This window comes from Acartia tonsa, chromosome 2 (genome assembly GCF_053477335.1).
Source record: "Acartia tonsa isolate MP-2025a chromosome 2, ASM5347733v1, whole genome shotgun sequence".
NCBI lineage: Eukaryota > Metazoa > Arthropoda > Copepoda > Calanoida > Acartiidae > Acartia > Acartia tonsa.
Window position 1 is genome coordinate 45,366,318 of NC_137261.1, and position 25,050 is coordinate 45,391,367.

General features: G+C 37.7%; 1 protein-coding gene across 1 annotated transcript in view; it reads right to left on the reverse strand.

The window, feature by feature from the left end:
- Positions 1 to 961: 961 nt before the first annotated feature.
- LOC145311985 (ATP-dependent translocase ABCB1-like) overlaps positions 962 to 25,050 on the reverse strand; it is a 516,884-nt gene continuing 492,795 nt past the window's right edge. The window contains exons 16-36 of the mRNA XM_080151062.1: positions 24,379 to 24,459; positions 23,369 to 23,477; positions 22,608 to 22,847; positions 22,177 to 22,287; positions 21,517 to 21,612; positions 21,097 to 21,193; positions 20,419 to 20,516; positions 20,144 to 20,243; positions 18,912 to 19,004; positions 8,467 to 8,556; positions 8,113 to 8,218; positions 7,596 to 7,690; positions 7,126 to 7,298; positions 6,757 to 6,858; positions 6,127 to 6,199; positions 5,471 to 5,550; positions 4,897 to 4,997; positions 4,418 to 4,517; positions 3,720 to 3,868; positions 2,947 to 3,088; positions 962 to 2,321 (exon numbers count right to left, since the gene is read on the reverse strand). Coding sequence (XP_080007188.1) covers positions 2,136 to 2,321; positions 2,947 to 3,088; positions 3,720 to 3,868; positions 4,418 to 4,517; positions 4,897 to 4,997; positions 5,471 to 5,550; positions 6,127 to 6,199; positions 6,757 to 6,858; positions 7,126 to 7,298; positions 7,596 to 7,690; positions 8,113 to 8,218; positions 8,467 to 8,556; positions 18,912 to 19,004; positions 20,144 to 20,243; positions 20,419 to 20,516; positions 21,097 to 21,193; positions 21,517 to 21,612; positions 22,177 to 22,287; positions 22,608 to 22,847; positions 23,369 to 23,477; positions 24,379 to 24,459 — 2,422 coding nt within the window. The 3' untranslated portion in view covers positions 962 to 2,135. The remainder of the gene's footprint in view (positions 2,322 to 2,946; positions 3,089 to 3,719; positions 3,869 to 4,417; positions 4,518 to 4,896; positions 4,998 to 5,470; positions 5,551 to 6,126; positions 6,200 to 6,756; positions 6,859 to 7,125; positions 7,299 to 7,595; positions 7,691 to 8,112; positions 8,219 to 8,466; positions 8,557 to 18,911; positions 19,005 to 20,143; positions 20,244 to 20,418; positions 20,517 to 21,096; positions 21,194 to 21,516; positions 21,613 to 22,176; positions 22,288 to 22,607; positions 22,848 to 23,368; positions 23,478 to 24,378; positions 24,460 to 25,050) is intronic.

The following is a 25,050-nucleotide window of genomic DNA, read 5'->3' on the forward strand; positions in this document are numbered from 1 at the left end:
CAGTCCATGGATCATGCAATAAAAGAAATATGACACAGTGAGTATGAAGGTGCTTTGACTTTTGTGTCAGAACCTAAATTGGGACATAGTGCATTTCATAACCCTAGGTTAGGTAACTTAATTTTACTTTTCAATAAAATCTAAAATGCAGCCGTTTTTGGGAAAATTAGATTTGAAAATTTCAAGTTCAATTTTCATCCACTAGGCGTTACCGCATAATCATGACAAAAAAAGCAAAGGTTATTTATTTGAATTTTTGAACAACTTTGCTTTTATAAAGTCTGTCATAAAACTCTCTATATATGATTTATTTTATTTCCGTGACCTTAGCAAAGCAACTGATAAAAAAGACAATAATTAACTCACTTCAGGAGTGGTTTTATGAAGAACTTTATAAAAGCAAACTTGTTTAAAATTTTAAATAATCTTTACTTTTCTTGTCATGATTATGCGGTAACTCCTAGTGGATGAAAATTGAACTTGAAATTTTCAAATCTAATTTTCTCAAAAACGGCTGCATTTTAGATTTTATTGAAAAGTGAAATGAAGTTACCTTACCTAGGGTAATGAAATGCACTATGTCCCAATTTAGGTTCTGACACAAATGTCAAAGCACCTTCATACGCACTGTGATAAAATATGAATATTTTAATCATGAAGGTTTCGAGAATGAGATTCCCCCCCCCTCCCTATTTTTATTAAGAATCTTATTTTCGTATGACCCTCTTAATCTTTCTTCCTTATTTTCACCATTGAAAATATTCTTGCTTATCTTTTTACGTTTGTCGTCAATCAATGTTCCTTGTAATGCGCTACTTATGAATGTTTGCGTCCTTGTTTTAAGAGGTGAACCTCTATTGTGCTTTGTCAAGAACAAAATAGTGGACATTATCAAAATCTTTTTTTTGAAATTAATGTTCAGTTGTTTCATGGATATAAGGATAATAAATAAATAAAAAGGTTTTTTTAAAGTTTTTATTTTGATACATACAGAAAAAACAATTATGGTTATACAATATACAAACATTTTTAAAAACCGGTATATTAACAATTTTTATATTTAGACTGAACTAGTTCCAAGCATATGCTTATTATTAAAAATTAATTTTCTTCGATATATTATATAGATAATTTTAGTTTATATGTAATTCTGGCTCTATTTTAAGTTATTATCTTGTAAAAAAATTAATAATAAGATATTAAAATTTTTACCAAGGGGGATTTATTGTTTAAAAGAAAACTACATTTAAATTTTATTGAAAAAAATCATAAATTATACCTCTTGCGCCAAATTACATAAAAAAGATATTCTTGAGTAAATTACTGAGCATATGCAATATGATTTATAACATTGAAATAAACATGCACATAGAAAATATAATCACGTATAGAAATAGTCATACCATGGCACAATTGTTCGTTTACTTGGTCTTGGTTATTATTTTTATTTAATACATTAAAGAAAGCCTGTTTGAAATACACTGCTCTGCTGAAAGACTGCGCAACACGTAGACCCAACAGTAACATTTCAAACTTGGAGCCTCCAGGTTTAATAACAATAAGTAAAAAGGCTTCAAAGATGGGGTATTGGGTCTACTTGTGGCAGTCTTACATCAGCTAGAGCAGTGTATTTCTTGCAGGCTTCCATTTAAAAGAATCATGACAGAAAATTAGGAAAACTCATAACATTTTAAATAAAGTTAACTCCTATTCGTTGCTAAAGAAATAATTTTTTATTAATAAAGAAAAATGGTCAAATAATCTTTATAAGAACTTAATTTATAACTGACAAAATCATTTGAGCAATTTAAGAATAAAATATCACAAAATTAAATGATAAAAATAATACTTGAATATGCAATACAATATAATCGTAATGCATATACGAAAAAAACTATTATTTATTATAAAGAAATATTTATGATTCTCTAAAACAAAATACTGAGAAATGGCTTTTTATTTTCCAAGTCTATCTGTTTATCATTAGAAATAGCAGGTACTATAAATAAATCTACTAATCTGAATGAAAATTACCATATAATTCTTATTTAAGATATTCTTATACATGAAAGGAATAAAGAAATAGAATCGTTGTATGAAATTGAAACAAAAAATGCAAATTATTGATAAATTCTCTATTTAGAAGAGGAATTCCAGAGTTTAAAATAAATGCCACCGGCTGCCAGAAGGCCTTCATGAGTACCGCTCTCCACTATATCCCCGCTCTTGAAAACAAATATTTTGTCCGCGTCCTTTATTGTTGAGAGTCTGTGCGCGATGGTTATGGAGGTACGACCAGTCATAGCGTTGTCCAAAGCGTCCTAAAATAAAAAATGAATATAATACTACAAAACAAAAAAAATCCTCTTGATTTCTGATATACGCAATGACGCATTGCAGCTCTTATTAAAATGCAAGATGTAAACTATTTGAAGAAATCATGCAATTTTGCTTAAAATACGTTATTTTGTTAATCCCTCAGGACAAACAAAACCGATTTAATCTCATATTTTTTCTAGTTTTATATTCGTAGAAAGCTGTCTATAATACTATGCGATAAATAAATATTCATTTGTTAATGGAAAGATTTTCAAAGTTGGGTAATTAATGTTCTTTTGAATTTAGTAAAGCATTTGATGATATGTTTTTTTCCAGGGTTTTTTGCTTCGTGAATAATATCAAGTATTATGTAGTTTTAAAGGGGTAATAAAAATTTTGTTCAATAAAAGACTTCTTTATATAATTTTTAGCGGCTACGCACCGACTTGAAGGGTTTTGTAATCGAAGAGAAAGGGAACAACAGAGAAAAACTTAGATCCATAAATAAAATAGCCTATTATCACAAAAAATGGAAAACTTAATAGGTTCATAACTTACTGAAATCGTAAGTTTTAGACAAAACATGATTTAACAGGGTATGCATAACTACAATTTTAACGCACAAACCTGAACCACTTTTTCACTCTCAGTATCCAAAGCTGATGTAGCCTCGTCCAGGAGCAAGATTTTGGGGTTCCTAACAAGGGCTCTGGCTATGGCTACTCTCTGTTTCTGACCTCCTGATAGCTGGGTTCCTTTACTGCCAACCCTAAATAAATTAAATTTTGGTTATAGTTTGTACATCATTCCATGTTTATAGAAATCCTTATATTAAAGTAACTGGAGTGTGTCTGTCTGTCTGTCAATGTTTACTAAAGGTGCAAACCACTGGAACGATATTGCCATTACAATGAGCTTCTCATATGTGTCTAGGTAAGGATTATGACCTTCACCCGTCAAAGAAAATCGCATCTGGAAAAAATACCCACTTATTATTCTTTTTAAAATTAAAATGTAAAGTGGAGGGCAGAATCCCCAACCCCCTTCCAAAAACTTTTATATGAATTTATGTTACGTAGTAAGCCATAGCTAATGTGTGTAATGTGTATGTACTAATGTAATGGGGAAGGAACACCTACCCCCCATCCTTTATTTAGGATGGAGTGTAATAGAATAGGTTGAAGCATGTTTGTAATGTAAGTTCTAACAAACTGTTAAACTTGAGTAAAAAGTCACTAAACATTAATCATTTGATCATTAGATATATCCGTTTAAATTTTTTATCATGTTCCGCCAATAAACGGAAAAATTGAAATTCCCATTTCCGGTTTTCTCCTTTTGAAGACAAGCAAAAGTAATAGAGCGCCTGCGCCACCAAAATTGAAATGAAAATATTTAACCTTGTTTCATAACCCTCTGGCAGAGTGGAGCAAAACTGATGGATATTTGCTTTCTTGGCAGCTTCAACCACCTCGTCCATAGTAACCACACGGGTGTTGTCTCCATACATTATGTTCTCAGCAATGGTGCGGTCAAATAGTGTTGGCTCCTAAATGCAAATACAATAAAACTAAGAGTTAAAAGGAAAGAAAGAGCTATAACGGTTAATATATAGAACAAATCAGGGAGGGGGGGGGGGGGACATTGGACTGATTATTACACTAGTCCCCAAAGTTTTATGATAATGATTTCTTATTCGTTGTCTCAACAATTTTAATGACTTTTATAAAAAAAAAAAATTATTGGTTGGTTCACAAAGTTGAGTGTCCAAACGTTTCAACAACTTACTGTTATCTGCAGAAAGGGTAATTTGTGTATTATCATTGGGGGGAAGTACATAAATTTACCGGCCATTGTCTTATACCTTTAGATCATTGAATAAAGTCTGTACAAAAAGATAGTATGATCTGATCATAGTTTGTGTTTTTTTTTTAATTCTAATTTTTAATTTATAAGATATAGTAACTCGAAAGAGTCGAAAATACTAAACTGCTTCTTCCTAAGGCCCAAACTAAGAACTTTCCACAGTTATCATAAAAATGAATGGTGGCAAAACAAGGACTGCAGATAGATCAAGAAAAAATAATCCAAACCTGACCTGTGAAACTATACCAAGGGCAGATCTGACATTTGGCAAATTTAGAGATTTTATATCCATACCCTCAACCTCTAAGCTTCCTCCTTGTACATCGTAAAACCTAGATATTAAATCATTTGTTTAGAGAACTTGTCATTTTTAAACTTAAACGTTTAGATTGAAAGCTATGAAATATATTATTTAATTTTTTTTAGCTTATCTTCAGTTTACATAAAATTCACCAAACAAATATAAATATATAAAATAGTTATTTATCGTATCGTATTGTAGACAGCTTTCTGCGCTTATTAAAATATACTATTTGAAAATTAAAATAAGTTTTGTTAGCCTAAGCCTTTGTTTCCTCTAAAATTGTCTGTAATACGATGTTACACATGATTTTTCTTATCTAGCGGTTACTAATTGGAATTGATGAAATAGGAAAACATTTATTGAAATTAATGTTAAGATTTACTCCCTTACAGTCAATTACAATTTACCTTTGAATAAGTTGAATAACTGTAGATTTACCACATCCTGATGAACCAACCAGAGCAATTTTCTGTCCAGCTGGCACGCTCAAATTCAACTCTTTCAATACCTAGATATATTAATAATGTATGGTTCCTACTGCTGCTATGTAAGATGGTTGGCTTTAATTTGTGGGCCTACTTTAAAGCTGTGCTACAGTTGTATTTATTAAATTCAATGAATATATTATTACTTGGATCTTACCCCAGATTTTCATCTTCTCTGATTAAGTTAAACTTGCAGCGGGCTAAATTAACGATTCCCTTCCTCCACCACATTCACCCCATCCCCTCCCCTGATACTGGATGAACGAACTGACCAATAAACAAGTTCCATGTTGGCAACCTCAATTAACGACAATTTTCCCCCTGTCATACTGTCACGTATATTCTTTCTACATTAATTTCAAAGACTCTATGATTAAAATGTATAGGGATGAGATACTACTATTGCAAAGTATAAGATAAATTTCACAGAGCTTCAAGATTTTTTTTATCAGAGAGAAAGGTATCAATAGTTTCTATGAAAAAAGTAATAAGTCACCTGAACTCCTGGCCTCGTGGGATATGAGAACTGAACCTTCTTGAGATTAATATTTCCCTGGATGTTATTCAACTGAAGACCTAAATTAAAAGTAAATTGGAACATTATTTTACAGTGTAATGATTATGTTTTTTCTGTGAACTTTACGAATGAAATATAGAATACAAAAGCACTTTCTACAGCAGATGTTTTAAATATAAAAGTTACACTAAAATTTGAAATGTCTGTCTGTCAGCCACGTTTAAGGAGAAAACGTGATTTTCTCGGCTGCTATTCATGAAAGTTGTTGTGAATATTTCACATACCAATACACATCCAATATAAAATTTACTTTGTCCGTCAGGTTGTCGGCAATGCTGACCAATTCAGTTTTTTACTGAGGTTAGTAGTAGTTTAGACGTGTATTTTTCTCATGTGAAATCAATTATTGTCTTAGAAGTCCTTTTATTGCCGTACTTCTGTACAGTCTTTTGTTTTGTTAAGTATGGCCATGTTACCAATGGATTTAATAATACTTGGATTTTACACCAGATTAATCTTTACCTATATAAAGTGAACGTTCTGGCCATTAAATGATCTCCATATTAGCAATCTAAATTTACGACAATTTTTGCCCTGTCATAATATCCACGTATATCATATATCTATTACTTTACCTGTAGCTGGATTAGCATCGATTTCAGGTTTTCTGTCAATAATGCTGAAGATTCGGGAAGCTGCCACAATAGCCTAATAATAATCATACCTATAGAGTTTTATTTTAAGTATATTAAGATATTTCGTCATGGAATAGCCATCGAGCTCGTGCAATATATGTACCGAGTCTCATGCTACCTCCAATCCCCTTCGCTATGAATTACCACCTAATTTTTTGGCGACCTATAACCTATCTATTAGATAAGTATACCCTTATACTTTAATGTCTGATTGAAACTGTATATTTTCTATATGAACTAAGTTTAATATATATGATTAATACTGTCACGTGTCTGACAAATTAATAAAAGAAACGCCATTAATTTTAAAACAGAATACGCCGAAACAGAAAATCAGGGCTCGGCAGCATCGTGTATCCTCAGAAAAATCGACATATTGTAACTTAAAAATTCATCTGAACGTCTAAATATCCTCCTAAACAGACAACCCATCTTTAGAATTTTTTTGTGTCACTAGCGGTTTTAAATTTAAGGCTTATGCGCGGCAGCCGAGCTTTACTGAAAATATAAATAGATAGAGAATGAAAGACATATGTTTTAAAGAAAATATAAATAGGCACTATGTTATACCTTATTAAAATCTGCAGTAAAGGCAAATGAGTACCCAATCATTCCAGCGCCTCCAATAATAGCATTGGTCACTATATACACATTTCTATACTCCATACATTCCTGAACAAGAATAGTTAATTATCGCATCATAATAAAGACAGCTTTCTGTGGATATTAAAATGAAAAATTAATGAAAGTTTAAAACCAGATTTGTTAGCCCCGAGGGGCCTATTGCACAGGATAACAAAACTGGTTATAGTTTTATGGTTTTTTTGGCACTGGGTCTTTTACTTAACCCATCGAGGCCAACTTTTTCGTGGAAACTAATCTATATTACAATTATATGAATATATACATAAAAATGTTATAAAAAAACAGCTTAGGTACCTTGACAACCAAATATCCTCCATAGTATGTTGTGATACCCCAGCCAAAGTACTGGGCGGCCTGTGAGAATCCAAATAGAATTCCATGCTTGTGTGCGCCCTTCATTCCTTGTTGGTGGGGAACCTTCAACACCTCCGCGTACATGTTGCAGTAGCGGTCCTCACATCTCAATCCTTGATACATTTTTTTGTAATATTAATCTTAGTTAATTTCTTTTTGGGACAATATATTACAAAACTCTAAATGAATTTTGTCTTATAATTGGAGACAGAGTTATTCATTGTGCTAAAAAATCTCTCCCATCCAACCCTTTTGTTTATAACCTTGCAGGGGGGAGGGGACAAACTGAATATTGCTTGTGTGGGTTAGGATGGGGGGGCGTGTCTACAAGAGCTATGTTACGCACCCCCCCCCCCCCCCCTTCCCTCCCCCCCATGAAAATTATGCTGGGGCTATACACTAATAATTACCTGCAACAGTTCTGATGTTGACAATAGCTTCAACAGCTAATTTGGCAGATTGTTCAAAAGCTTTCATCTGATTTCCCTGAGTACCAAGAGTAAACCTAGAAAACATTGATTTAGAGGATTTTTAAAATAAGCTAGTACAGTCCATACTAAATAGATTTTAAAATAATACAGCTTACCTATTGGATTTAAAAATCGTTTTAGCAAAAGCTTCCAATTTACTTTTATTTTTCATGTTTATTTGCCTGTTTTAGTTTCATTTTGATGGATGTTGTAAATCTTATGATTAATAGCTTAATGTATGTAGTGCAGAATATACGTAGATATGTTTGGGAAAATTTGTCGTCAATTTAACTTCATAACATGTAACTCATTTATTGCTTAAGTATGAGAGGAGGAGATGGGATAACAGGGGTGGAAGGGGATAATAATTATTTTAACCCGCTACGTGTTTCACTTTATAGAGAACATGGAAATGTGGTGTAAGATCCAAGTAATAATATATCCATGTATAGCTTACTTCATTTCTGTCATAACAGCAAGGATGAGAAGAGGAAAGAAAGCGGAGCAAACCAATCCAAGTTTCCAATTGTAGGCCAAACCCAGGCCAATGGCGATTATCATTCCTGAAATTATGATTTGTTGTTACAGTTCATATTAATGATTGGATTATTAACAATAAAAAGTGTATTTGTTATAAACCTTCTCCCCTTAAGGATAGATCCTATTCTGGCACCAGTTTATCCTTGGAGATTGGAGCATGACATTTAAAACTATCTTTACATTTACCTGCTATTCCCTGGAGGGATGTATCCTATTCTGGCACTTTCTGCACTTTGGAGGCATCACATATAGTATCTATCTATACATTTACCTGCTATTCCCTGGAGGATAGATCCTATTCTGGCACCAGTAGCACCCTGAACCTTAGAGGCATCACCAGACAGACGGGCACACAAAGCTCCTGAAATTAAAAATAGATTATGTTTAACATCTTAAGGGGGGAAGGAGAGTCGACCCTCCAATTTTAATTTCAGTATGAAAAGAAAAAGTGAAGAAATTTTTTATGAAGGGTGTTCCAAAACCTTTGCTCGACCCATATATGATAAGATTCACTTTAAAAGGGGAGAACTAAATCGGTCAAGCCGTTAGCGAAATATTTAGCTACACACAGAGAGACATCATTTTACTTTTGTATAAAACAAAACAAAAAACTTGTGTATATATTTAAAAGTCTAAATCTAGAAATTAATGATTTTTAAGAGAAATATTTAAAAGATTTATGTTGATTATCCTTACTTAGGGATAAAAGCGTTTTTAATAATAAATGTGAGGTAATTAGATAAAATATATATGAAAAAGTGTTTTTAATTACTTCAAATTATTCTTCATACTCAATGTATTGTTTTGCTTCCATTATACCCTTCACCTTAGAGGGAGAGGGGGGGATCTTGCACTTACCGTAATCTAAAGCAGCTATGATCCTTTATTATTCAGGGAGCAAGGGAGGGGACAATGGATCGAATATTCAATCTTTAGGAGTCTCAGACTTTGGGGACTGCACTATGTGCCCAGAATTCCAATATAAAACAAAAACTCATAGTTCTGTTAATTTTGCTTCATATTGGGTAAAGTCTTTTGGGTTGGGTCACTAATTACCCCAAGTTTTGGTATCTTAAAAAAAAAACGGCGGCGGGATCGCCGCTCCCGCCGTTAACCGCCATTTTCCGCCAACAAAAAATAACATTATCTCAAATGATTCCAAATTGCCTAATTTGGCGAGAAATGCATAAAAAAAAATTTGGCGGCGGCGGCTGAAAACGGCGGGAGCAGCGGGCCCGCCGCCATTTTTTTCAAAGATACCAAAATTGGGATGATTAGTGACACCCTAAAACGATTTGGATCCAATATCTTAAAAGCACAGGAGAAGCACTGAATTTAACTGACCAAGCTAAATTTGCTTGATTCACTTCACTAAGAGATGCGATTGATAATGAAGATTTTTTTCTTTTAAGTATATTTCGTTATGAAGCAGCAGTAGTTACTAATTTATAAATGTTATGGTTGAGATAGATTTATAACTGTTAAAAGTGCTGAATTTAAGATATACCTTGATAAATGAGAATTTGAAAATGAAGTCCCCTACAGGGTTGGTTATGAGGGGAAAAAATTTTTAAAAAAATAACACGGTATCAAATGATTGCAAATTGCCTAATTCAGCGAGAAATGCAATAAAAAAAAACTTGTGTGGTGGCGGAAAACGTCCGTGAACGGCGGTTCCGCCGCAGTTTTTTTTAAAGATACCAAAACTTGGGGTGATTGGTGACACAACACAAAAGATTTTACCCAATTATCTCTAAAACTAAGGGAGTAGCGCCCAAAATAAAATTGCTGGTATGTCGTGTTTCAAGTCACCACATTTTACCCCCCCCCCCCCCTTAAATAAATTATCAATGAAATACTTATATGCAGAATGTCGGAGCCGTTTAATTTGATGCGACTCCGCGGAGCCGTATCTGGAAATACGGCTCCGGCTCCTACCTTAAAATTAATATATCAATTTTTGTTCATGTGTGTCTGTTTGTTAAGTAACAATAGTTTTTCAGTTTATTATATGGAAATAGACTGTTGCCAAATTATAATATTATGTGGTATCCGCCGAGGATAAATGGCAGACACCGGAGTTCAATTAGATTACGGCAGTGTGACAGACGTGGACACCTTACTATAGAGAAGCTACGCTTCTCTAGCTTTCACTAGATAATGATCAACATCTAATTTCAGTTGTCACTTTATTGAAGGTTTAAAAGATACTGAAGCTATATACAACAAACAATAATAACATGGATAGGAATAAATAATCATAACATAAAAGCCTAAATAATACATATACAATGGTCAGTTTGGGCAATAATGATCCCCCATCCCTGAAAGGGTGGGGGAGAATTAAGAATACAGTTAACCATAATAAACATGACAGATTCAATCATTAATTCTAAGTGTAGGGAGGGGGTCACTAGACCCCTTCCCCAGGACTCGGGGGAGGGCCGTTGACCCTCCACCGAACCCCAGATCAGGGGTGCCATAGGCATGGCTCACGGTTGCCGAATACCACAACTCTCCCCTCGGAAGGCGGGGAGGGGGTTTCCCTACCAGACTTCCGACAGTGGTTGAGGCCTTCGGCCCGCTCCTTAGGGCTAAAATATATACAAACGATAATGATTCAATGGAATCCTAGTGGTGAGTATCCTCTTAAGGTTGGTGGGCTCCCAATGTGGGATAGAAGGCAGAGGCTGGCTTGGGTTGGACACGTTGGTCAGCGCCGGCAGGTATCAGGTTTGCTGGTGGCACAGTTGTTGCTGGAACAGTCAGCAGTGGGGCCTGCTGGTTGTTGTTGGCAGCGGCTGGGGCACTGGCTGTCAGGTTGATCGTCTGAGCAGCGGCCTGTCCTCCTGAGGGGCCGCGGGGTCTGCCAGAGGGCGGTCCTGGCCTGCCTGGGCGGTCATGCCCGCTGTCAGTGGATTTCATAGACACCATTTCCTCTGCTGCTTCCCTGCCGATGGGAATGGCATCCCAGTCCACTGAAAAGTCCCGGGACTTGGCATGGTTGAGCCTGGCTCTAGCCAGCGCTTTCCTATATAAAGCTGGATGGTACAGGAACACTTGTGATATCGCATTCAGGGCTGCTCGGACTCCTCCTTGTGCTGCTGCCAGGGAGATGATGGTTAGGTCCCCCAGCAGTTTGAGGATCAACAACAGCAAACACAGTATGGCTGCGCCATCTCCCCACTCGTGGATGGCTTGTCTAAATCCAGCCCAGACATCCAGGGCTGCCTCTCCTTCCTCCGCCAGTCGGTCAATGTTGTAGGACACTATCCCATGGTCTCCTGTGGCCGAACAGCTGCCTTGCTGAACGCAGGAGCCATAGGATAGGCCGGTCAGCATGGCACTCTTGTATGCTGGGAACGCCAGCAGTTGTTGCCAGTCGTTCAACTCAGCCTGCGAATACAAGCCACCTGAACTGAAGTCATCTAAGGGTTCTGTCAACAACTGCTTAGGCGTATCCAGCGGGGGTGGCCTCTTCTTGGGAGCAGGGGTTAACTCTATCCAGCCTTCCTCCGCGTGCACAGTCAGGGGGTAGGTGGAGGAGCAGGGAATCTTGGTGGCGTGTTCACTGTATACCCGTGTCACAGCGTCTACAAAACCTGTGGGCTCTACTGGCACTTTGTCCCAACACTCCTTGTGTTCGCGGACAACGTACTTGTGACGTTGGCAGGTCAGCTGCAGCAGGATGTCTCCCCTCAGTACCGAGAACGTGCTCCCCTGGACACGCACCGGGTGGGCCGGGTCTAGTTGCTGGAGCTTCCAGCAGTTGGCCGCCACTTCTTCTGCTGCGGTGCTTTTCATGCGCGTTTCCAGGGTAAATCCAATATAACCTGCATGTATCTGTGCTTGAAGGGGAACGTCAACATCCCTGGCCGACACTCTGGGCAGCGCAGCCGCGGCTGGGTCAGCTGCCACGAACAGCGCTGGATGGTTTGTGGCATGGGCCTCGAAGTCGCAGTTCACAATCGAGGTGGGGTTGGTCATGTTGATGAAAAACTGAGCCTGATGGTCAACCAGATATGCATCCATCACCAGGCTGGGCTGGAGGCTGCGGATCAGCCTCAAGGGGCAATCTCTCCCCAGGTGGTCCCACACGTAGGTTGCTTCTCCAGTGATGCAGGACAGCTCAGAATGGGGACACTCTAGGGTCAAGTGGTCAGACTGGGACTCCACCCGTCCATCCTCCACCACATAGGTCTCCTCCTTGACCAGCAGCCGTCGCTCCTGGAGCACTAATTCGTTGCGGTATAGCTGGCCCTCAAAGTGGACGTCCTCCCCCTCACAACCCACCCCCTCGGGGCTGTTGACGAGGGCGCCCACCATGTCGATGGTGAAGAACAGGGGGTGGTTCAGCTGGAACGTCAGTGGCTGGGTCTTGCCTGGCAACGTGTAGACTCGGTTCCTGGCCAGGTCTCGGCACGCTTCTGGGTCTATCTTGGTTAGCCTCATGAGGGTGGGGACCGAGGTCACCTTGAGGTGACCCCATACCCCACACCTGAATGTCCACTGGGACACGGTGAGCTGACAACTGTACCCAGTGGTTTCCCTCACCTTGACTTGCTGCAGGACGTGTACTTCATGGCCCAGGGGCACCTCTTGGTGTAGGGGCTCCGTGTTACACATCTTTTCTTTATTGTAAGACGTGACATGGGTGGGGTTGGCACAGTCCCACCCCACCAGGACGTAGCTGGTTGTAGGCCACACGGCTGCCAGCAGGAGGCCCCACAGGACCATCCACCAATGGGAGAGGCTTCCAGGCAACCATCTTCCTCGTACACGCGGCTGGGGATCTTCAGCTCTGGTCACGGCTGCTTCTTGGGACTGGACACGGCTGGGCTGCTCCTGGCTAGATACAAGTTTCCATTGAGCGTTATCTGTATGCGGCCGAGGCACCCCGATACCCTCCCCAATGACAGACTGGCAAGCGACTGGCACTTGCCTGGGTGTCGGCTCCCCTAGCCCTAAGTGCTCCCTTCCCTTGTCCAAAGCATGCCCAGTGGCATGGGGCTGAAGTGCATGTGGCACAGGCTCGCCCTTACTCACTGCCCTCCCCTGCCCTAGGAACTCAGGTGCATGTGGCACAGGCAAGTCCTTATTTTCCCAAATTTCAATCTCCCCAGCCTCAGGTGCAGGGGGCACAGGCAAGGCTGGGTGTTTACAATATTTTGGATACAACACATTTAACAAATTCAACTTATCCTGATGTTGAGCAGCTGGGTTCCCTTGGCTGGCAGGGGGCTCTGGATGGCATGTAGCTGGGCTCTCCCTGCAGGCTGGTGGCGCTGGCTGGCATGTAGCTGGGCTCTCCTTGCAGGCTGGTGGCGCTGGCTGACTGGGGGTGACGGGTGTCACCCCTTCCTCTGGGACCGCTGGCTCGTTCCAGGACTCAGGTCTCTCGGTGGCGGCGACGGTTGTCGCCCCAGACATCAGGTTGGAGGCTGGCTCGTTCCAGGATCCAGGTATCTCGGTGGCGGCGACGGTTGTCGCCCCAGGCACCAGGTGGGAGGCGCTGGATAGCACCCCCCCATCATCCCAGGTGGCGACGCCGGGTGGCGTCCCATACATCGATGCAGAGGTGCTGGCTAGCACCTCCTGCCTCTCTCGTTCGGCGGCTGCCAGGACCTCCCCATACACCGTCTCAGGGACGCTGGGCAGCGCCCCTCCACTCTTGCTGGGTAGGCTCAGTCGGGCAGGTTCCATCATGTTGAGGCTGAAAGGCTGGGGCCTCAGCACCTCTGGCTCGGCTATGTTGTTGGGCTGTATCAGCTCTGGCCCCAGATGGTTAAGACTGAAGCCTAGGCCAACCCGGTTGGGTTCAGCCGCGCCGCCCAGTACGTTGATCCTAGCTGGGACAGTCCCGAACTGCACCATTCTTTTTAAATCAAATGAATAATATCTTAAATGTTTCAATTTGATAAAACTAAAACCTATTCCAACCCATATGCACGCCCTAAAGAATTAAAAGAGTAAAGCAAACTTGTAAAGAAACTAAAAGATTTAAGCACATTTGTTAATAAATGTATGAAGGCCTAGAGATCTAAAGGGATAATAGAATGGCAGATAAATTGATGTACATTACCAATAATGATACACAAACTTATCCTTCTGTAGATTACAATTATTGGTTGAAAAGTTATGACACTCAACTTAATAAACAAAATGTTATCATAAAACTTTGGGGACTAGAGTGATAAACAGCCCAATGTCCCCTTCCTTCCTGATAAAGGCCCTATTGCAGACAATCAATACTTTGATTGCAAGGCCTTTGGATTAAAGTTTAGTGTTTTTGGGGTGATGTGTGATATATTTGCTTTTATTTTTAAAACAAGGATTGCTTTGTCTATAAGTAGCGCAGCAATAATAACAGGTAAATTTTTTAATGAAAAAGAATTAACATGTTTCCTTGTTTATAGTTCTTAACTTCAACAAATCCTGGGATCTAAAGGGATAAGTTAATGGCCGATAAATTGATGAACTTATCCAACAATGATACACAAAATTACCCCTTCTGTAGATTACAATTAGTGGTTTAAACGTTTGGACACTTAACATTTCAAAAAAAAACAATTAAAATTCAGTAAAAGCCCCTAAAGTTGCTAAACCAATGGATAATAAAACGTTATTATAAAGCTGTGAGGGAGGGGGGGTAACTGTGTGTTGGTGTAATAGGGCCTTTCTTCTTAATCCTAGGCTTATCTATTATATCACCCTGATTGTATTTGCCTTCAATGGAGAGGGGCCCCTCCCCTTCCCTTGGAATAAGGGGTGTATTGTTGTTGTGCTGTGGGCTTGAGATTGTTTTGATTGTATATCAGGGTCTTTATTATATTACATCTAGCTTCTATTTTTGTCCTTATCACAATTGCATAACAGATTTGTTTACCAACTCTGTTCTATTTTTAGCTGTTATCACAATACACAATAATCCAAGCCTGTTCTATTCTTAGATTTATCACAACACAACAATTTGTTTGCCAAGCTTTGCTCATAAATCTATTGTTTGGCCATCACACTAGGGTGGTAATCCCTGCAAATGTGATATAATATCTGTTTTTCTAGATGGGTGGCTGCGTTGTAGCTTCTCAGGATACTCGGAGTTGACGTAGTTTTTCTCTGTTCTGGTGCACTACACTCGTATGTTAGCTCGCAGCTTGCAGCTATGTGGCATGTTTCAGCCTATCGGCGGCAGGGAATGTCCCGTCCTGCTAGCGCCGCTGATCCAAATCCGGCTGATGGCGGCAGGGAATGTCCCGTCCTGCTAGCGCCACTGGTTCGGATCCTGCTATTTCTTGCAGTAAAGTTGGCCTATTTCCAGCCGTTTACACTTATTTGGCTTGTTTCAGCCGGTCCGCAGGCCTGTTTCAGCCCTTTTGGCGCTCAATTCTCCGTTAGATATCAGCGCTGCTCGCGGTTATTCGTCGAATTTCGCTGTCTCGCTTCCACAACTGCCGGATGCAGAGTTAAACTTTGCTGTCCAGGGTGGGTAATTCAGGTTGCTTGCGTCAGTTTTGCCAGATTCACTGCTGGGAGTACCTTAGCCTCAGATGCGCGTCTGCTCTACACTTGTGGTTCGCCGTAATCTCACACAGCTGTCACCAAAGTTGTGGTATCCGCCGAGGATAAATGGCAGACACCGGAGTTCAATTAGATTACGGCAGTGTGACAGACGTGGACACCTTACTATAGAGAAGCTACGCTTCTCTAGCTTTCACTAGATAATGATCAACATCTAATTTCAGTTGTCACTTTATTGAAGGTTTAAAAGATACTGAAGCTATATACAACAAACAATAATAACATGGATAGGAATAAATAATCATAACATAAAAGCCTAAATAATACATATACAATGGTCAGTTTGGGCAATAATGATCCCCCATCCCTGAAAGGGTGGGGGAGAATTAAGAATACAGTTAACCATAATAAACATGACAGATTCAATCATTAATTCTAAGTGTAGGGAGGGGGTCACTAGACCCCTTCCCCAGGACTCGGGGGAGGGCCGTTGACCCTCCACCGAACCCCAGATCAGGGGTGCCATAGGCATGGCTCACGGTTGCCGAATACCACAATTACTTTAAAAAATCATTTTTAGCTAATCTGGAGCCGGAGCCGTTTTTAACGAAAAATACAGCTAAGGCTCCATTAAAAATGTTGCTGCTCCCGGCTCTGGCTCCGAAACGCTGCTTATATATCAATTGATTTGTTTCAGGGAGGGATGGGCCATTGGGCTGTTTATTACACTAGTCCTCAAAGCTTTATAATAACGTTTTATTATCCATTGGTTTAGCAACTTTAGGGGCTTTTACTGAATTTTAATTGTTTTTTTTTGAAATGTTAAGTGTCCAAACGTTTAAACCACTAATTGTAATCTACAGAAGGGGTAATTTTGTGTATCATTGTTGGATAAGTTCATCAATTTATCGGCCATTAACTTATCCCTTTAGATCCCAGGATTTGTTGAAGTTAAGAACTATAAACAAGGAAACATGTTAATTCTTTTTCATTAAAAAATTTACCTGTTATTATTGCTGCGCTACTTATAGACAAAGCAATCCTTGTTTTAAAAATAAAAGCAAATATATCACACATCACCCCAAAAACACTAAACTTTAATCCAAAGGCCTTGCAATCAAAGTATTGATTGTCTGCAATAGGGCCTTTATCAGGAAGGAAGGGGACATTGGGCTGTTTATCACTCTAGTCCCCAAAGTTTTATGATAACATTTTGTTTATTAAGTTGAGTGTCATAACTTTTCAACCAATAATTGTAATCTACAGAAGGATAAGTTTGTGTATCATTATTGGTAATGTACATCAATTTATCTGCCATTCTATTATCCCTTTAGATCTCTAGGCCTTCATACATTTATTAACAAATGTGCTTAAATCTTTTAGTTTCTTTACAAGTTTGCTTTACTCTTTTAATTCTTTAGGGCGTGCATATGGGTTGGAATAGGTTTTAGTTTTATCAAATTGAAACATTTAAGATATTATTCATTTGATTTAAAAAGAATGGTAATTGATTAGAAGCAATAGGTTCGATTACATAGCTTAAATGAATATTTCTAGGCGTGTGCATGGGGGGCCTCCCCCCAAACTCCGGGGTGAGGGGGGGGGCTAGGATATCCTTTAAAGACTTTAAGCAATAAGAATAAGGGATGTATCAAAAAATTGCATCAAGAACTATAAATATCACGATAAAAGGATTTGTAAAAAAAAAGGTATTTTAATTTGTCGTTTTTGTGTAAAAATTGCTATAAAATGAGTCCGACCGCTCCTACTTAAAAATACGAAAAAAAAAATCAGCTAACGATGCCGCCATTGAAACCAACGGGATTCATTCACTGAGTGTCTTGGTTAAACATGTGTAAAGGTCTGATATGCGGCATCGTTAGCTGAAAAAAGATCAAACTATTTGAAGTTGAGCGTATCATTACAAAATATTATAATTCCTGATTCTTTAAGGGGGAATGCTTTGACATCAATTTTCTCATAAGTTTTATAGGTAACCCTATAAAAACTAATTTAAAATCGTATAGTATATTCAATAAGCTTTCAAAAAAGGTATAACATATTACTGTAGCTCAATTTTTGGTAGTTTGACGATAATTTAAAGTTTGCATATAAAATGTAATTTAAATAGTCAGGCTTTATTACAAAATCCTAAATATCTAGGTAGGCTACTTCTCGAAGCTGTAAAATTATAAGTAATTGATATTTACACCTCTAGCTTTGGGAATCCTTCTCAAATATGACAAAGATTAACCTAAAACTTTAAAATTGGTCAATATTCAAAAGTGCATTTTTTTGAATTTTGAAGTTTTTGCATTGGCTGGGCACATAGTGGACTGGCTTAAAGGGAATGTGCAAGAATTTAGCAGTTTCTGACTGAGTTTGGGGACTTGCGTAAGAAATGCCGTTACTCGCTATATTAGTTTTGAATATATATAGTTTTGCAGACAGAGAGTAGTTCAAATATAAATACACGGCCCCCCTCCCATACTATATTTCACTCCCTTCATCCCCACCTCCTTTTTAAAAGTAGACGAGAAAGGGAAATGGAGAAGGGAGGTGGGGGAAATAAACAGGATAAAAAGGGGTAGGAAGGCGTGCGGGTCATTATACTTGCCCATCCAGCTACACGCCTGCCTGCCTTTTTTTCCGTGTTCACATCACTTGCCCCCAAATCTCTTTTCTCTTTCCCTGTCATCTAAAGAGATCCAGGGAGATATTTCTAGTAATTAATTACAGAATGGCTATGTCAGTCTGTAATACTGGTAATCTTATTTTCAAATGATTGCTTTTTTTCTTGGAACTTTTTTCTTAGTTTATGGTTTTCTAGATTTAATCAACAATCACTTTACAATTTCCACCATATTTTCGGGATTATTCTGGTTTTCATGGCCTTTCTTCAAAAACTCTTAAATTGAATTAATTGCCCATTGTCCCCTCCCTTACTCCCTGTTTATTATTAGTTTATTTTATCATAGAATCCAATGTAGTAAAGGGTTAGGGGTAAGAAACTCTATAACATTGGCGTAATCTAGGGTACATGTATTGTTTGTAGTAAGTGGGATGGGGGAAGATCTAAATGATTACCGTAATCTAAGGCAAGTTTACTTTTTTGTCATACCATCCAATATAGTTCGGAATTTAAGGAGGTGGGGGGGGGGGGATCTAAATGATTACCATAATCAAAGGCAAGTTTACCTGTATTGTTTTCTTTTCTATCATACCATCCAATATCTTGTTTCAGCATGGATTCAAAGGTCTGAGATCTGAGCCTCATGGTCAAAGATTCTCCTAAAAATAAAATTAACATGAGCATTGCAACTTTACAATATGGTTATTAATGTTATATTATCCTTAAGATATTGCTAACCGCTGGAACGATATGGCTCTACTGTGCACTTAAAGGAACCATGCAAGAAATAAACCGCTTCAACTGCTGAAAGACTGCCACGAGTAGAACAAATACTCAAAATTTGAAGCCTCCAGCATCAAAAACAAAAAAGTTATAGACATTTCAAAATCACATTTTTAGTACTATGAAACTTTTGAAAGTTTTTCATTGCTAATAATAGAATTTTCATTATTAAAATACGTCGCCTAGAAAGAAAATTATAATCTTATTTTTGGCAGAAACTTAGCATACCAGTAACTGATAACGTTTATACAATAAAAACACTCTTCTTTATAGTCAAAATCATTAAAAAAAATTCAGTTTATATTGCGTTTTATTAAGAGTACTGTAGCGTGAGAATGCCAGCCTCTAGAATTTACAGCCAATCAGAAGCCTGAGTCCACGCTAAGTCCGCTGAACAACCAATCACAGCTGAGCATCTGTATTACTTACATTAGTTTAATATTCCCCGCTATGATTTTACGCTTTCAAACGCAATTTAAACCGAATTTTTAAAAGACATTTTGACTATAAAAAGGGGCGTTTTTATTGCAATAATGTTATCAGTTACTGGCAGTCTAAAATTCTGACAAAGATAAGCTTTTAATTTTGCTTCCAGACGACGTAATTTAATGTTGAAATTTTCTTTTAGTACAATGAAAATCTTTCAAAATTTCCATTGTACTAAAAGAATCGCTTTGAAATGTCTGTAACTTTTTTGTTATTGAAGCTGGAGGCTTCAAATTTTGGGTATTGGGTCTACTCGTGGCAGGCTTTAAGCAGTTAAAGCGCGATATTTCTTGCAGGGTTCCTTTAAGGGAAGGTTTTTAGGTTTCTTGGTGGAGTGTACATTTACCGTCTCGAGGGAAATCGCCCTTGGAAAAAACTTACACCCATAACATTAAAGTAAAGGATCGACTTATCGCCACCCCCCCCCCCCCCCCTCCATAAAAGCCTCTGGGGGCGTAACCGCTATTGATATATGTAACAGAATCCATTATCTTTAACTGAAGGGAAAACTAGATAAAACACTTTTTACCTGAAAGTCCAAACATAAAACCCTGCAGGAACTGAGCCAGAAAGCTGCCAAAGCCAAGAATCAAAAACATAATGGCGTAGAACACTGACTCACTTCGGGCCTGAACAAGTAGAAATTTATAGTTGTAAAAGGGTTTGATAACACTTTCACGAAAATATATTATTTGCAAGGTTCAATTTTTCACCTTCCCTTCCTCAAAATAAAACCTCCCCAAGACATATATCTTCCCTATAAATAAGAACCAATTCGGTAAAGTGGTTTTCCAAAAATCTCACCTTATCAGAATCTTCATAAGCTAGGATAGAGAGAACATCACCAAAGAGAATAGAAAACAGCGGCATTGTTGCGCCCATGGTTATGGATGATGACACACCTAGAAACAGAAAATTTATCATCTGTCTGAATAGCGAATAGAGTAAAACAATAAAGGGGGATGGTGTTAAACTGTATATCCCCAACCCGTAGACCCTGTGTTGACTTTCGATTGTATCTTTGAGAATCAGCCAAGAGCGTCGGAAGTATTAACACAGTCAAGTCACTACAAAAGAGCAGAAAGTAATTATCTAGCACAGACGAAAAAGGGCCCCAAATCTAGAACCAGGTAGTTGTCTAGGTTATGCATCTGTACTTATACATTTATTGTCTATCCAAGAGGTTAGAAAATGAAGGCATTGGTAGAGAAAAAGAAAAATCTAAATAACTGGTCTTTATTATGAATCTCAATGATGTACACGCTAATTCCATAATTGATTTCAACCTCTTACTATCTACATGCCATTTAGTTAGAAGAAATGATAACTTTAAAATAAGATAATCTGAATATATATTTATTTTCTAATAAAATTGAGCCAAATCCTATAAAATTTCTAGGTTTACTAGTTCTTTATATCAGTCAGAATGACATTCCGTTAATTATTATTGTTGAATAAGGGTAAAAATATGTGTTTACTTACCAATCAGAATATAAGGCCACTCTTTCAAATTAGATTTGACGAGTCTTGTGAATTTAATATTTTCTTTGATTTCCTCTTCTGGTACATCTTCGTCGACCTGAATATCAGATTAGTTTCAATGTCAAAAATATACATAATACATAGGAGTACTATTTAAGCAAATGGATAAATACGTAGATATGTAGCCAGCTGCGAGCATCACTTTATCAGAGTACATGCAAATCTGGTACAACATCCAAGTAATAATCATATAGATTGTTTAAAGCTAACTTCTTGGAATGGTGAAGGACACTCCAAAAATCTACCCTCTCCCCAAAAAATCTGTACCTAATGTAGATATCAATTCATATATCAGTAAATAACACTAAAAAAAGTCACGTGTCTTGGCTAAAATACACTGTAGGGTTTTTTTTGTTTTACCTCAACCATCTCACTGGTTGTTCTTTCTCTGTTCATTTGGGTGGACAGTTGTCTTTGCAGGCCTTCACCTTCCATCAGCTCATCCAGGTCTTTATCCTAGGGAATATAAAGAAGTAATTGAAATGGATATAGAATATGTGGATATTATGACAGGGAAAAAACTGTCGTCAGTTTAGGTTGCTAACATGGAAATCAATGGTCAGCTTAATTATCTAGTAAAAGGGGAGGGGATGGTGTAAATGGACTTTTTTTGTGTGTGTGGGGGGGGGTATTTTAGCCAGCTACAAGTCAACCTTTAGTACATGATAATCTGATGTAAGATCCAAGTAAAAATAAATCTATTATAATAAGTTAATAAACAAGACAATTATGTCCATAAGTATTAATTCGTAATTCGTATCTATTATGAACATTTAAAAATACTTACCTAGATTTATAATTTGTTTCATGTTAACCTCGAAATAAAAACAAAAGCATAGCACAGCATTAAATGGGCTAACAAGTTGTGTTTAGAACAAACAGTATAGTGTGTTTTGACATAAATGCCATAAAATCATTGAATTTCACAGCTTATTACCTTAGTGTAATAAAAGGAATTGCATAAGGATTATTCTGGAGTAGCTGCGCATATCAAAATTAACAAAAAAAAAACAGTTTTACCTTATTTGTGTCATCATCTTCGTTTCCAGTCAGCTGTCGCATTACCAGGCTATAGTACAGGCCTTTGGTTGCCATCAGTTCGTTGTGAGTACCTTGTTCTTCAACAACACCCTAAATGATAAAGTTTTTTGTTGAAACGGATCATTAAAGATGTCTATATATACAAACTTAGGATCTATAAGAATCTACACTGTAATGGAAAAACATATAGGTTCAGCGGTTACAGAGATTCTTTCAAACACAGATCCTGTTACTTTTATATAAGAATTACAAAAAAATATGTACACTGTTCTTTTGCTATGGTTACTTTATGATTTTTCCTTATCATTTTCTGAATATCTAAACAGCATAGTCCTTTTACTGTTAATAACATAAACATACAACTTCTTTCGTTAGAGAAAAATAATATGTATGCCTACATACTAATTTACCTGATTGAACGCCACAATAAGATCCGCAGTCCTGACAGTGGAGAGTCTATGTGCCACAACAATAGTAGTTCTGCCTGCCCTAGCCCTGTCCAATGCTGCCTGCACAATACTCTCACTCTCATTGTCCAGGGCGGATGTCGCTTCGTCCAACAAAAGAATTGGCGGGTTTTTCACGAGGGCACGCGCAATGGCAATACGTTGCTTCTGACCGCCCGACAGTTGGGCACCACGCTCACCAACCTGTACAAATTAAATATTTTAACAGAATTTTATGCTTCAATAGTACAGTTATATCCCAAAATCCAATTGTCTAAAGAAAAAAAATCAAAGACCCCCCCCCCCCCCCTCCCTTTAAATCATGATTTCTAATTAACATCTATTTTGGGATCAAATGAAATAAATGATAATTCTAATTTCAAAAAAATTTTTTATAAACATTAGATATATGGTTATAATATGAAGCTTTTTATAGTGCCTATAACAAATGACGTCATGCTGGCCTACCATTGGTTAATTAAAATGTATACTGGCCTGCCAATGGTAATTTTCTTGTATGTCATTTTTTATAGTCACTAGATTCATATAATATTCTGTTGTGAGGTTTTGTCAAAAAATATTTCCCCAATGTTATATCTCAGTATGATTTCAAAACTTATTTCTAGTATCATAGGTTAATAAACTTTTACAGACAGACGAATAGCCAAATTCTACTAATACAGCAAAGCTTCGCTCCTGTAGAAAATGATGAAAGACATACTAACCATAGTTTCAAGCTTTTTTGGCAACTTTTTGATAAAATCCAGAGCATTAGCATCCCGGCAAGCTTGTTCTATTTCTGCGTCCGTAGCTGTAGGTTTTCCAAACAATATGTTTTCCTAATAATTTTATAAATAATGGATACATTCATTTATTTCATATATCAATGGAAAATATAGGATATTCGGGGATATATTGACAGGGGCAAACATTTTAGATTGTTAATATGGACCTTATTTTGTCACTTTGTTCATCCAGTAGGAGGGGAGGTAATGGGGGGTAATATTGTTAGCTAAATGCAAGCATTACTTTATCTGATTACATAAAAATCTGATGCAACAACCAAGTAATCATATATTGATTGATATACCTCTATCAAACCCAGTTTAGCATGTCAAGCTAATAGACCCCTGTGCAAAAATGTGTAGCTAACATGACAGCATGTTATCGATGTCGATATGAACAGTTGTAATTGCATATCAACATAATGTCAGCCGTTTTAACAGAGATGTGTGTGTTAACCCATCTAAAATATTCACTTTTAGTAATTCTACTCAATATGCTTAGATATAAAAAAATGTATAAAAAACAGAGCTTCAGTTGCATGGCTTACAGAAGCTTTATCGTTAGCCGCGCGTTTTACAGCTATACTCAGCTAGCATAATCCACCCTTAGCTATAGCCACCATCAGCCCAGGGACGTTCAAGCTTTTATTGTTAGGGGGGGGGGGGGGGTTTGATGTGAGTAATCTAATATCTATTTTTTTATGGAGGTAAAAAAGGAGTTTTAAAGTTTTTTTTACCCACCCCCTACCCCCCCTTGGACGTAAGCTTCAGCAGTAGCTTTGACGAATCAGTCTAGGACAAACTTGGCCAAAGTCATCAGCAGCCAAACTTAGCCGTGGCCTTCCTCAGAAGCCGAGCGGATAAAGGCGTAGCTGCTGAAGCTTGATGAAATAAATTGCAAATTCCAGTTTTGACAAGGATATCTATGTTGCAAATCTTGTATCCAATTATTTTCCTTAATTGTACAATCAAAGAGAACAGGTTCCTGACTCACAATACCAATATTTTCTCTCAACCAACCAACATTCAACTCCTAGTGTCATATTAGAAATTATTTAAAATAGTTAGCTATTGAACATTAAATTTGCTAATGCCTTATGTAAATGTATTATTTACCGTAGTGTACAGAATGTACATCTAGAGCAGCAAAATGGAATTTCACCTTAATCTTCTGAATTTTCTAGATCATCATTGGCAGAAGAGTCCCCATTGTCAAGAGGATCCTCCAGATGATTATTTCCACCAAAGATCAAGAAGATTTAGTTATGAAATTATTATTTAAACTTGTTTAGCTTGAGTAAGGCTTTATGTAAATAGGATGCCAATCTTAATGATTCTATGTAACTGTAAATGTAAAAGTCTAAATGATTCTTTTCTTGATTTTGCTTTTGCTGCATTTAATTCCCTTAAATTAACTTAAATTAGCAGTCATAGGCAGGAAAGATAATCTATGAATAGACCTTATTAATTGTTAATTTTATTTCCAGATATCCTAAGTGTTTTATTTAAAATGAATGTATGAAACAATCTGAAAGAAACCAAAGATTTAAAAAGGTAGAATTTTGACTCTTTTTTACAATTTGCTCAGTAGCCAAGAGAGGTGGGGCTGAGGCATTGTTGAT